Below are 15,261 nucleotides of genomic sequence, written 5' to 3'. Positions count from 1 at the left end.
ATATATATATATATATATATATATATATTTAATTTGCCTAACTCAACTATGTGGATTGAAATGTTTTCTCATTATATTGCATACCTACAATATTACCTCAGTGCTTAAACAAAAATATGGATAGTCTGAATTATCCAACTAATTGCATTTATTACTTTCTTTCCAATAGACCATTATGCCTACTTCTTTTTTACCTTTAAATTCAATTTTCATTATTTAGCTAATTATTGCCATTGGTATTTAAGTATCCTATTTCTTCAAACTTTCTCTAGTAGGTGCCATGGAAACTATGGGATACTATTTGGAATGGAATCACTTCCTCACAGTCTTCCTTTGTCATTTAATGGCTGATATATTGTGTACCCTACAATTCTCCAAAGTGTTGTAGTTTTGGATAAAACTCAACCAATAGAAAAATAACCATAGTAATAATCTCAGAGTCTAGTCTACTTGCCTCACTTATTTAATTCAAGGAATTCATTCAGTATCCAATGTGAGATGAATGGCCATCACTCTATACTTTGCTTCTTGGTCTTCTTGGTAGAGAAGACTTGTTAGATTTATGTCATTCCTCTTGGCTAGATATATTTCTTTATTGCAATGTGATGTAACCCTTCATCATCCACATGCAGACAGACTCAATATGAATAATCACAGTAATCTGTCAGTATCATAACTTTATTACCAATACAATTCACCCTGATTTACTCTTTCCCCCCAATCTGTTTGTTCAAGGATTTTAGTAACTTCAAATGAGCAAAATATGGTTATTTTGAGAATGACTCATGAATCACAATATGGATAAAATTATAACCAGATCTTCTTAAGCAATCAAATTAAACATATACAATTAATTGCAGACCTCTCTAAGACAATCATTTAAATGGAAGTTGAGTTTTAACCACCAAACCCTCTTCACTAGGGAATGTATAATAGTTCATTAACATGGAGGGTCAGGTCTATATTGCAATTATCCTCTTGGTCTTAGCCATCATATTCTTCCAAAGTTCCACAGTATCTTTGGTCCTGACAAGTAAAATGTTCTGAATTAGTTTCTGAATTGCTTTGCATGTTTTAGGGGGACTTTCAATTCCCTTTGTAAGTGAATTTGTTCCCTGTATATAAGAATATACTATGTGGTTCTTGCTGCAAAACTTGTAATCTCACTTTGTTCTTAGAGGCACCATAAAATAGTGGAAATAACATGGACCCAAGAACCAAACTTAGTTTCCCTATTTCCTGTGTCCAAAAATATTGTCTCTCTTAAAATTATTTTTAGTTAGAAAATGTAATTTTTATATGGAAAAATGTATAAGACATAAATGTACACTCCAATGAAATATCATAGATAGAGCTCATATACAATCATCAATTAGATCGAGAAATAGAATAATATCTTCACCTCAATAGTCCTCCTTTTCCTTTTCTTTATCAGTACTCAATTTCTCATTTCTGAAAGTAATCAATTTTCTGATTTCTAACTAAAGATTTTAATTTACCTGTTCTAGAACTTTATATACAATAAATCACAAAATATATATCCCTTTGCCTCTGACTTCTTTGGCTCATAACTTTGTTATGTTTGTGAGACTCACCCATGTTGTTGTAGTTAGCTCTATAGTTCATTCATTTTCATTATTAATATAGCATTCCATTTCATAAAAGGAATTTCTAGAAAAATGTTACAATTTATATCTATTATACTTTTGACAGTTATGGGGAATTTTTCCATTTTGGGGCCATTACGTACAATGATGTGATTGACACTTTTTGGAGAGAGGGGGCAACCAGCATAATACTGATATCCAAAACTAAAAAAAAAAAAAAAAAAATTATAAAAAAGGAGTATGACAGGAAAACCTTTATCATAAGCATAGTAGTTAAAGCCCTAAACAATGTAGTATTAGTAGTTCGTCAATACCTTAAAAGCCCATAACAAAATTGGGTTTAGACCAGTATGTAACATATTAACAGTGTGAATTAAATCATTGTAATTCACCACATTAAGAGAAACAAAAAGAAATATAATAATTTCAGTAGATGTTTAAACATCAGTTGATAGCATGATGAACTATTTTGGAAAAGTAGGAATAATAGGAAGTTTTATTAACTTGATAAAGATTATCTACAAATCTATAGTGTGCATTAGATTTAAAGGTGAAATATGGGGATTTTTCTTTGAAATAAAAAACAATACAAAAATGTTCACTCTTACTGCTTCTTTTCACCACTACACTGGTGGTCCTAACAGTGCAATAGGGTAAAAAAATAAATTAAAAACATAAAGATTGGAAAGACATTAAATAAACCTCTTATTATTCATAGATCATATAATTATGTATGTAGAAAATTTATACAAAATTATTTTTATATCAAAAGCCCATTGTACGAAGAGATTGGTGCAATGGGCCTTCCTTCCCTTGGCTTCCAGCACTGGTTTTCTCTAGCACCCAGGACCCAGGCCTTCGCTCTGGCCAGAGTCTGCCCTCTTCATCTTCACTGCAGACTACAGCTGGAGTCTGCCATCTTCACTGCAGACTGTCATCTTGGTCTACTCTGCAGACTCTGGAGGCTGCAGTCTTCATCTTCACTGTGGCCTGAGTGCCACTCTTTTAGATCCCTTTACCCCCGCCCTCCCTCTCATAGCAGGCAAACTGGCCTGCCCAGGCACTCCACACCTAAAGCAGCTGGGCAGCAGCCATCTTTATCATTCTAATTTGCATACTCCCTCCTGATTGGCTGGGGGGCATAGCGGAGTGATGGTCAATTTGCATGTTTCTCTTTTATTAGTGTAGATACATTAGAATTAATAAATTTAATGCAATTGAGGGCCAATTTAAAATAAATTAAAACTAAAATAATCATTAAAACATTAATTAAAAATCAATGATATTGATTTAAAAATGAATTATCACTATTGTTTTTTCTAGTTTTTCAACCTAAAACCTTGATTAAAGCAAGCAACCAGGGAAGAATCTATTTCATTTAGGTCTGTAAATTACAGAGTGCAGAATAAAGGCTACCTCTTCCATATTTTCCTTCAATTAATTCTTTCTTCATTCATTCTACATTTTTTTAAAAATGCCTACTATATACCAGGCTCTATATTTGCATTTAAATGGCTCACAAAGAAGGAGAGAATGGCAGACATGGCTGACTATAATATAATGTGTTTAGTAAACAAGAATATTTGAGACATGGGTGAAATCAATTTGCCCCATCAAAGACTTTAAGAAAAGATTTAACGGAGAAGGCAATGATACAGTAAGGTATCACCAGTTCAGAGAAGAATGGAAAAATATAAAGCAGAGGGAATGGGATATAAATAAATGTATAGAAGTGTGAATATACTTGGCCTATTTGGGAAACACAGTATAAAAGCTAACATGGGTAATTAGTAGATCTTTTGTTTGGTTGATGTATACGAGTACATCTATTCTCATGTACCTATTATATTTACAAGATCTCAGTTTAGCATCTTTTTGTTTTGTTCTGAGTCATGAATTAGAGTTGATTTTCATGTCTCAGAAGTACAGATTGAATTTTAAAACTCTTTTTCAAGAGCTTCTTTAAGGACATTCACTACTTATTTTTCTAAATACATCTTAGCTAACTAAAATTATTTTTTTAAATCCTCATTGAGGATATATTTGTCTACTTGAGAGAGAGAGAGAGAGAGAGAGAGAGAGAGAGAGAGAGAGAGAAACATCAATGTAAGGGAGAAACATCAATCAATCGGTTGCCTTCTGTACCTGCTCCAAAAGGGGATCAAACCTGCAACTGAGATATGTGCTCCAACCATGAATCCAGCCCACAAACTTTTGGAATATGGGATGATGTTCCAACCAACTGAGCAACCTGGCCAAGGCTAAAATGAGTTTGATGATACAAAGAACCTGAAAATTACTTATTCAAAACATGATTATGGCCAAATGTTATGGTATTTCAAAACAGCTGTAATATGTAGAAATTACATGGTATATACAACTTAACAAACATATGAATTTTATGAATACATTATTGCAAATTTTTGTAACAATGTAGAAAAAGAAACTTCCCTGACATAGCCTGAAATTTTATATAAAGAATCGCAGTAACTAATCATTGTAATTAAACTTTAGATACAATAAAGCTGAATAAGCACCTTATATGACAAGAGGGTTATGTTAAAATTATCTAATGTTTCTTATAACTCCATGATAATTATTATTACATGATGAAATTGCTCAACAAACTCTTACTGACATTGATTAGGCTTAGTAGCCAAATTTTTGCTATATCTTACTGGCCAAACTAAATACACACCCAGCTTTACTGGATATTCTTATTTCTGCTCCAAATTTATAAAAAGATTATTTATTTAATATCTTTCATTACAGTTAGTTATTAGATTACAAATAATGACCAATATGCATAAATAGTTATTGAGTAGATGCTCCAATCAAATGTTTTTAGTGCTTATAATTATGAATGATTAAATCAACAAACTCTAGAAAAGACAACTCGATTTTGTGGTCCTTCGATGCAAGGTTTTAATTTAAGAAAACAGATTCTAAATTCTGCTTACCTTCTTGCCAACTGAGAGTATTACCCATTGCCTTCTCCACAGAACTACCCAAGAGAAAATAAAGAACCTACATTGAGTATTTTCTGAATTCAGCTCTGTGTATATATACCTTCGAAATGAAACAAATTGGGGCAATTTACTGAAGGTTAAATCCCCTAAATGACATTCACTGAAAACACACTGGGCAATGGTTTGGGAGGCTTAAATTATCAATTTAATTGCCTTAATTCTCTAGGTTGCTTTTATAAGTAGACACAACTTTATCAAATCTAATGATTCTGAATTGGGGGTTTAGGGTTGTTTGTATTTTTACTCTCAACTCCCTGAATCACGTTTACTTTCTACATGCCCCAAGCCATATAAATAGACTTTAGTGCAGGGGAGTCCCAGAAGCGAGGTTTGTACATTAATGATCTGCCTGTGGCTTTCTTTCTAGCATCTTTCAACCTGTCAGCCTTTTTACACCAAAATCACAGGAAAGATTTTGGCGAACTAAGTATGCTGATAGCACCTTGTGATTTAGTTCTTCAACATTTGAACGTAGAGGGATGTTTCAAAACAATTCATTAAGGAAACCTACCTAATTTCTATTAAAAGATAGTCACAAAGATCTGAGACAGACGTGAAAGGAAAGATGATTTATGAGGAAGGTAGCTCAACCAACCCTGTCTGATTCTTTAATACGAGTCTTCTGAGTAGTTTTTCTGAAACAAGAGGTTTTAAGTAGGATAACATATTCTAGAAGACACGATCTGAAAAACCAGATTTTTACAAAATGATGTTAGCACGTTTTAAGTGTTTAAGATTGCAGAACCTTTCACTGGACACTGTCTTGTTTTCTTTTCCTCTTGCCAAATTGTATTGCAAATAAACCTTTTGATGTTGTAAAGGTTTTCCTTTGTCAGCTAAGAAAAACATTCTGGAAAGTTCTATTTAGTGAATTTACCCATGTATAAATATCCCTGAGCGAGTCTGCTGTCCTGTGGCATCTGGAAGAAAGGTGCTATTGTCTTAGATTCTGTGATTGAAGTAGAGAATAATCAATTCAGAAAGACCCTGCGGGGAGGATCCGCTCACAGATGCCGTGGAAACTTGGAGTCCCAAGGCTTTTCCTTCTTCCTACATATCAAGAGCCATAGATGAGTTCATGCTTCCACACGGCTTCTAGTGACAATGGTTCCCATCCGTGCCATTTGATTGTTTGACCCTTCCTTGGTATTTGAGACTACTAACTTCAGATTTTATAAGAAAAGTCCTTTTTTTGTTAATCCCCTTATTCCTATGACTTTCCTGGCTTTCTGGGTCAAGGTAGCTAGGCAGCTGTCCCCTGGATATGCAGTCTCTGCTGCTACACACCATCACCAAGGTGTTCCCAAGGATGCATCATTAGAATCTGTTCTGCCAAAACACTCCATAATGTATTCAAAGCTCCTCTTCGTTTCTTGCAAAGCAATGTTTTTGAGCTTCTCCATGAAAAATCGGTGTAATTCCAGAAGATTGTAATAGATTTGCAAGACAGGAATTTGTCCACATAGACATCTGCACAGTTATGAGTATGGTGGGCGTGTGAGTGTACAATTATTTGACCTTTGGTTTTAGTTGAACATTTACCACTTGTTCACTAGCAATTGAATAAGAGCAGCTGTGTCTCATGGTTTTCTACTGTGAAGTGTTCAGAAAAAGTATAAGGTGATTAAATATTTAAAAAAAAAAACTGCAAAACTATGGTTAATAGACCGCCCACTTCCTGCCTACTGTGACTTCCTGGAGGTCTCCTTAGCCAGGCCCAGCTGCATAGATGACATGTTGGAATTTGGCTTGTGAGGAACCTACAAAAATTACACAAATAACTCCGAATTTTAATGAATAATACACAGACATACACCTGCCTCAGGGACTTCATAGATTAGTCTGTCAGCCAATAGAAAAGCCGTTTGGAATTCAATTGCATGGCTGCAAAACAGAAAATAAAACTGGCTACACTCTTAGAAATGAAATCAGCAAAATGTTAACTAGTTCTTGGAGCAAGTGTTGTGTTTTGTTTTGTTTTTTTAATTTGTTTCAATTGCTCTGCTTCTGTCAGATCTACTGTAATCATAATACCCTACTCATATTGTTGCCTACTATTCTTGCAGCTGGACCCACTTGCCGAAGACACTCTCCACCAAACTCCAAATGTGAATGCTGTTACCTCTTTACAGAAGATCATTGAAATTCAAAGTATGTCTTCAAAGTTTTTTTTAATGTGTAATCGGATATAACCCATCAAACATATATTGCGAAGTTGAGCATATGAACAACACATTGAATTTCTCACAGGAGAAACATATTTAGAGTTATTATAATTTGCACATATTATGCATACATACCTAAGTATGTTACTGCCTTGCTCTTTATATGGCAATTGTATCTTACAGTGATGCGTAACTCAGAGACTCTAGATTTAGAATCTTTCTTTTTCTCATATTTCAAAGTGCTTGGATTTTTCTATTATTAGCACTAAGCATTCACCAGAACATTTAAAATAGTATAAAAAATTGTAGTCATATTGCCCAGTCTTAACTAACATAACTTCTTTCCTAATAATGTTGGAATTCAGCAATCATTTACTGGTTTTAGGTTTGGGAGAAGTTAATGAGAAAGCCTGACTATTAGAAAATCCAACTAAACAAGGCAGGGAAAGTAAGAGATTTTATTACTACCAGTCCCCTTTACTGCTGTTACTTTTTAAGAGTTACACTTTTTAGATGATAACATGCATGTGTGTGCACTTGCGCACATACACACCCATTGAAATCAAGCACAAATCAATACAAAAGTTAGTATGAAGAGGAAAACCAAAGGGCAAAATTAAATGTGAAGGAGGATCAGGAAAACCCTCAGCTTGGCTGCTGTCCTGTAGAAGCTTTTATTAACCACCACTGGGAAAGCCACATTCCAGCCCTGACTGGGAATCAAACCGTGATCTCCTGGTTCCTAGGTCAATGTTCAACCACTGACCCACACTAGCTGGGCAATATCTAGTTTTTATTCATTTTATTCTCACTTATTCTGAGCATTCTTTTGCTTTTATACTCACAGATTATTAAAAGTTATTGTTCCTCTGTATAGTCTAACCATATCACTTTCAATAAGCATTCTTGAGTACTTATTACCTGCTGATACATGATAAATTGATCAGTTATCAGTTATCACAACCCAGAGGGGTTATGAAAAGGAAGAAGACAAAGTTTCTGGCACCAGGGAGTTCCCAGCCCAGTGAGTGAGGGACACAGCCATAGATCCCTCTCCTGCAGGATCACTGGGTGCGCTGAGCTCACAGAGGATGTGAGCCCCTTTCCTAAGCCCTTTCCACTGCGAAGAGAGGCACGGCAGATAAGGGGGGTTCAAGGAAGGTTCAAGGAAGACTTCTTGGTAGTGATTGAGCCTGAGCTTGATCTTAAAGACTGAACAGAATTTTGTTCAGAAGAAGAAAGAGTGAATTTTTGAAAGGAATAACAGAAGCCAAGGACTCTATTTTTGATAGGTGTGAAAAATCATAATGAATGATCTTCATCTTTAGAAACTATACTGTTGCCTTTTGTATGGGATATAATTTCCTAGTAATGACTTTCTGCTGAGTGAATTTTTCCCTTACACTACTGACATTTTCAAGTGTCGTGTGCAGCCTGCACTAGCCAAATAAACCTGTTTGACGCTTTACTTTTTTTTAATATATATTTTATTGATTTTTTTATAGAGAGGAAGGGAGAAAGATAGAGAGCTAGAAATGTCGATGAGAGAGAAACATTGACCAGCTGCCTCTTGCACACCCCCTACTGGTGATGTGCCTGCAACCAAGGTACATGCTCCTGATAGAATCGAACCTGGGACCTTTCAGTCCACAGACCAACGCTCTACCACTGAGCCAAACTGGTTTCGGCCTGTTTGACTCTTGAAAAGAATTCAATCTACTATGAAAAGTTGCTGTATGAGAATTCTGACTCTGTCTCCTGCTCCAGAAGGTCATTCCACCCAACACTTACCACTTCTCCAGTTAAAAACCCGTTTCCTCCAAAACTCCTATTGATGATTCAAACCAGCACTTGTTAATTTATACTTCCATAAACTCACAATCATAATGGTGGATTTCAATTAGTGTTTTTCTTTAATAATAATTTTTTCTATTATCTGAGTGTTTGGATGTTTTGAGTCTGTTAGTTGTGGTCACTTAATTGGATGGTGATCACTGGGAGGGTAGGAATCATATCTTCTCACCCCTGTGTGTACCTACAGGATGGGTTGGCAGCAGGGAGCCTGGAAATTGAGTGTAGGCTGGTTTTAGTAGGAAGGATTTGAATAAGTCTTCAAGGCTCTCAGGAAATAAAACTTGTTTCAAAGGGAGCTTTTGAAGAACTCTTCCTTCTGAGTCACGGATTTTTTGTGTAAATGGGTACAGACAGCTGTTGGCTACTTAACAACCTCATGTTCCTCACTTTTACCCAAAAGAAGCCTCCAGGTACCATGCACCTCAGAGGAAGATGAGCTTATGCCAGGCTCCAGGGGAGCTGACCTTAATGTAAGGCTAAACTAGTCATTGATTACATTGACCAGTCAGAATAAACAAAAACTGACACAGTAATTGGTTAAGATTGGGTATATGACCCAATTCTGGCCAGTGAGAATCAGGGATGGTCAACCTGGGCAATCCCATAAGCCCCACATGCACAAGGGTTCCATACATGGGCTAATGCTATCATTGTTGTTACCTTGAATGTCTTACTAAGTTTTGAATAGGGGCACACATTTTCATTTTGCACTGGGGCCCATAAATCATGTAGCCAATTCTGATGAAAATCAAGGTGCTCATGACGCAAAAAAAAAATAATAATAATATTTCCATAAAAGACTGATAGTGGCATCACCAGTCGGAGAAGGAACTGAATGGTAGGTTGATGTTTAACATGAAAGACAAGTACCATAGACCAGCCCCTCTTGCCATTTAGGACCCCGGGTGAAAGCCAGTACAGAGAAAGTGCTGTGGTGTGTGGCTTTGACCATGGTGGGATACGTTTTTATGTGGGTCTGTGAAATTGTGTTTCTTTGGGCAGCTCTTCCAGAGTAAAGTAAAAGAACAGGGCTGAGTAAAGTCCACAGAGAAATAAAATACAATGGGTGTTTCAGAGTTGGAAATGTTATACTGGCTTAGGAAATTAAGACTGTGGGCTCCTGGGTGTGTAAACAATGCTGGATTTCTTTACAAAATCTAAAGTTGTACTTTCATTTTTCTCTATTTTATAACCCACTCTTTCATTTCAAATACACCAATAGGACTCTGGGAGCTTGATCAGGCTCCCACGTTCCCCTTTGGTGGGAAAGGTAGTCAGGACTAGCTATATAAGTTGTGGTTCCCGATGCAACATGAAAATGTGTTAATGCTTCTTTGTTATAAAAAAATATTCATAATTTCATGAAGGTAACAGCAGAACATTGAAGGTAACGGAGGGCACAGGGCCTTCCTGAGTGCAGGCCCTTTGGGGCCTGGACTGTCCAGGTCGCCGGTTTACTGAGTGAGCCTTCCAGCTCGCCTTTGTTGAAGAAGGAGACCTCCTCTTCACATATGTCTGGAGCGTCACACAGGTGCCTCCTTTTAGCTTTAGGGGTGTTTGAATTTCAGCCTGCCTCCCAGCCCAGGTTCTGAAGGATGCTTTTGTGCTACAGTTTGAGACTACAGTATCAGGAAACTATGTAGATGTTAAGAAGCCAGCCTTGGAGCATGTGGGAAACATTCAGGCAAGTTCCTAGATAGCCTTGTCCCAAGGCAGACAGCAAGGTGCTGACAGGCTGTGTGCAGACTTCTCTTTGAGAACTGAGCCCCCCAGCTGAGGGTATGCAGGTGCTGGAGGCCGTGATTAGCATTGGCCCTCTGCCTGGCCACATGTATGAGAGTATTTTACAGCAGGATTATCACCGTTGTCCTGTCCTTGTGTATGTTACTCAGTTTGCCGAGAAGAAAAGGTCTTACAAAGCACAAATAACAAGGCAAACATTTCTCCTGACAGGCAAAGACCCCATCTGACAGGTCAGTGTCTAGTTCTATCTCAAGATGATAGGTGTATGCAGAGACCAACCATAGTTGATATGGCAAAGTCTTCCACCTTATTCAGGATTAAACCTTTTGGGAAGCCCTCTCTCAATCCCCCTCATCTCTATTCTAGATTAGGTGCAGTTCCTGTGTGTTTCCATGGCAGAGATTCTTTGTTTATTGTTTTTAATCTATAAAAATTTTTTTAAAAAAAACAATTCACACCATTATTTTGTACTAGTTTCAAGAATCTTTGTTTTTAATTGTCATATCCTCTGTACGGTGCCTGGCACATGGTAGGTGCTCTGCAAAATGAATGAATGAATCAGTCAGTCTTTCAATATTTGCCACACTTTTTTCCTAAAGACCAGACTAATATTTTAACCTAAGGTAATTATACTCCTGGGCTAGTCCATACAAAATAAAAGATTTAAAAGAGCAGGCAAAATTCATGAAAGCCCACTTCTTTTCTTCACAAAGTTTCTAAGTTAGGAAGAACATGAATTATTTGTGAGGTACTATTTCCATGGATAAGCCATGGAGGAGTCAACCTAGAGTAGGATAAGGACCCTAATGTATATGGATCCATTCCTGAAAGCCACCCTAACAATATACAGTATCCATTCAACTCTTCTTTTTTGACATGACATGGTGAGAAGCAGAGTTCCCAATGCCATTTTTTACACCAGTGTTGGCCCATGATAACATGTTCATGAATTTTGGAGGGGAAGAGCCATGAAGTAAATTTTCTATAATAGAACTAAACTAACTTAGCTTGCACTACTATAATTTAAGTCCTATAAACATATAAGGAATGATACTGATATTGATCTGTGAATCCCTAGAATATGAAAACCGCAAGGAGAGAACCATGGTTTCCCTTTATTTAAATTTTTAGTAAGAAGAGTATTCCTTTTAAGTGTCCACCAATTTTTGTAGACTTCTGTGTGAGAACAGTGATAATCACAGTATCCTTTGATTTTTGGATCAAGAAAATATATGTACATAGGATATGAGTATTCTTTTAAGGTCTTACTGCAACCCTCCAGTGGTCTGCAGCTGTTAAGTGGAAAAGCACAAGTGCAGAAGTTTAAAATTATATGCATTCTATTATAATCCTGTCCTCCACTCATCAGCCCTATAACAATGAGCAAGCCACTTCCCTTTTCTGAGAACTTACAAGAGGAATGAAGTGGCACATTACCATACTGCTTTTCTAAGCTGGTGCTACTGTGGCAACAAAATGGCAAATAAGAAACAGCTTTATGAAATAACAGTACCCCCTCTTCATTCCACTTCTATCTTTTTCCCACTCTAGGGATTCTTCCTTTGTTTAGTGGATTGGGCCTTCTTAGAATTCCTGTTTATGCTAACCATAACAAAATAGTGACCCAGGCCAGAATGGGAAAGAGACAGTATTTACAGTGTCATTGTACGTTCATGTCAGACTTGTTCTGCATAAATCGAGGAACAACCTTGATGTCATCTGTATGTGAAGTTTATCATTATGCTAATTGCTTCTCATTTCTTTAAACACATACATACAGTGTTATTTAGGGCAATGAGAGGTGAATTTATGTCCTCTGAACTTATCCAGTTTTCAAAGCCAGTAGGAAAAGGGATGTGATTTTTCTTATTGCAGGAGACTATACCGTGTGACTGTGTAATTGACTTCAAGGTAGTCAGTTATTCACAAGATTCAGGCACCTACAGTGTGCAGGGCATGTCCTTTCACACATTCTAAAGAAATAAAAGTAAGATCATGTTTTCTCTGGGACATCGGAATAATTATGATACCTACTCCTTTTCAGAACTGTGCAGAGTGTATGCTTTATATACATGTTATTGAGGGACTGATTTCCTCCTCCTCCTTCTTGTCGAAATTCTTCTTCTCTCTCCTCTTTCTTCTCCCCCACTTCCTTCCTTTTCTCATTTTCTTCCTTGTCTTCTGCCTCACGTTATTGTAATATTATAATATCTGCTGTTCTGGAAACTATCCTTAGAAGTAACAACTGATCAAATAAATGTAGTTATTGTTGATTTTGTTTCTATTCTATTTCCAGTGAAAGGTAACTAGCCAATAAAATAAAATACAAGCACTACTGGTGACATTTCAGAGTGGCTAATCAGAGTAGGCACTATCCAATTCTCTTGGTGATGAAGATATCTAGATGGCAATTAAGAGGTGGGTGGGGGGAGCAATGAAAGTAAGATAAGACTTGCTCTAAAGATGACAACTGTCTTTTTATGTGAATGCCATTCTTAGCCATCTCCTCCCGTTACTATAATGCTGTCTACCTACCCCCTTCCCAGGGAGAAGGAGCATTTACATCAGACAATCCAGGAGAGCATCCAGATTGTTTCTAAGCTGAAAGGAATTTGTATACATCTCTTGTTGTGGGGAAATTGTCCAATATTTTGACCTCATGGGGCTATGCACACAGTTCAAAGGGCTGTTCCCCAGATTGCAACATGTGCTGCATAAATCATCTCATAAACTTTACTAGCTTCTTGACTCCACACCCAAATGCTAATCCACACTCAACGTTTCCTTTCCCTTTTTGACCCTTCCTATTTCATTGTTATTTTCTCTCTTTTTGTACTCCCTTTTCCACTCCCCTCTCCTTTCTGTGGAGATCCATGGAAGAAGAACAGATATGCCCACAATGTAGGAAAAGGGCTTTTAGCTCATAAGGATTTGAGGTTCCATGTCAAGCAAGGAAGGACATGATGAAACTTGCATTTCTAACGATCTCTGTGCCTGCAGTAAAGACGGGATTTGGCAGAGCTTATTGTCAGATTTGAGCAGTTTAATTCAGAGTAGAAATGGCAAGGTATGGTAAATAATTGGCATGGAAATCATTCATGATTTCTAGCTCTTGGACAACTGAGTAGATGGTGATGTCACCTGCTGAGAGAAGGAACAGTGGATGAAGAAAAGTTAAGGGGAAATTGTTAGACTTAAGAAAAAGAAACTCTTTTGATTGAAAAGCTTAAAAGTTCGGGAGTGGGGAAGAGACATCATCCTAAACATCAGTTGTTCACTGCAGCGAAGTTATGAAGGGACATTGGATGAAATGATTTACATGATGCAAACCCTGTAAGCTGTTAGCAAATAATAAAATTGCAATTATTGAATGCTTTCAATATAAGCACTCTTGTTAATATAAAATGAACTTACTTAATGTTCTCAGCAACTCCATGGAATAGATATTTTTTCAGTCAAGTAACCTGAGGCACATCTATACTCATTAACTCCCCCCTAAGTTAAACAGTTAATGAGTGGACAAAGGCAAAGTCATCAATCAAGCAGATTAGCTCCAGAATCTGTGGTCTGAGCCATCCTATATAATAAAAGCCTAATATATTAAGTGTCTGGTTGTGTGGTTGACGGTTCAACCAATCAAAGTGTAACATGCTAATGATATGCTAAGGCCACTCAACTGCTCGCTATGAAGTGCACTGACCACCAGAAGTCAGACAACACAGGAGCTGCCCCTGGTGGTCAGTGCACTCTCACAGGGGGAGCGCTGCTCAGCTAGAAGCTGGCAAGCACAATGGTGGTGGCAGGAGCCTTTTCTGCCTCCTCTGCAGCACTAAGGATGTCCTACTAATGGCTAAACTGTCAGTCAGGCATCCCCTGAGGGCTTCTAGACTGAGGTATCTCCCCCCCCCCAAGTGCACAGATTTCCTGCACCAGGCCTCTAGTTATATTATAATATCTTACAAATAAATGTTATCCTTTTACAATTACCGTGTACCCTTTCCCCCATTTCTTCCAAAAATTGTGTGTTTCTTTTAAAACAACAATTTTAATGAAGATTTGGAGTTTGGAAAGTTCTGGTTAATTGAGGGTTAGCCAGAGTCCTTTTTAGAAGGGCAGTGCCAAATTACAAGGAGCCATGGAGTTATGGATCCACTTTGGAGCTCCTTATAAACTTGCAAAATACATCTAATCACAAAAAAATGCAAGGATTGGCAGAATTTCAAATCCCTGCCCTGTTGAGTTTAAAACCCTGACTGTTGTCAGGTGTGAGCTGCTATTTGTCATGGATTCTTTGGCTTTAGACGGAGGCCTTGACATCGCAGCCCTGGGCCAGGCAGACCTTCATTGAAGAAAAGCAGTGTTAGACATTTTCCCACTATTAACCCCGCCAACCCTTCTTGTATCAGAGCCAGGTCAAACTTGTACACATGGCTTTTCAAAAGTTGGTTTGAACTTCTAATTAACCATACTCCTGAAATGTTGAAACTCTGATTATTGTTTGGTGGAGCCCTGATACTAGAATGTACCCAAATAAAAAGGGAAATCTGCAATGTGCTTAGAAGCTTAACTTGTCTGGGTTCTTTTTTTTTTTTTTTTTTTTATTCCAACTGCATCTGTAATTACGAACTTGTTTTCACTCAAGTTTCTACTAAGGCAAAACTAATCAAACCAGAGACTAAATAAAACTCTGCGTGTTTCTAGGACTGAACACTCTTCAAGAATGCTTTATGATTACATACTGAGCACCCATATGAGCTTTTAACACACACATGTGGTACCATTCACTGAGATAGGGCATGTTAGAGGGTCAAGTTCAGGGGAGGATCATTTGCTAGGCTATGCATATAGTTTGTAATCCTCAGA

General features: G+C 37.3%; 1 protein-coding gene across 1 annotated transcript in view; it reads left to right on the top strand.

The window, feature by feature from the left end:
• HDAC9 (histone deacetylase 9) overlaps positions 1-15,261 on the top strand; it is an 817,093-nt gene that overhangs the window by 766,819 nt on the left and 35,013 nt on the right. Inside the window, exon 25 of the mRNA XM_036429233.2 lies at positions 6,703-6,787. Coding sequence (XP_036285126.2) covers positions 6,703-6,787 — 85 coding nt within the window. The remainder of the gene's footprint in view (positions 1-6,702; positions 6,788-15,261) is intronic.

The sequence above is a fragment of the Pipistrellus kuhlii genome, unplaced genomic scaffold, assembly GCF_014108245.1.
Source record: "Pipistrellus kuhlii isolate mPipKuh1 unplaced genomic scaffold, mPipKuh1.p scaffold_m20_p_10, whole genome shotgun sequence".
Classification (NCBI taxonomy): domain Eukaryota; kingdom Metazoa; phylum Chordata; class Mammalia; order Chiroptera; family Vespertilionidae; genus Pipistrellus; species Pipistrellus kuhlii.
This window is presented reverse-complemented; position numbering and strand designations above follow the sequence as displayed.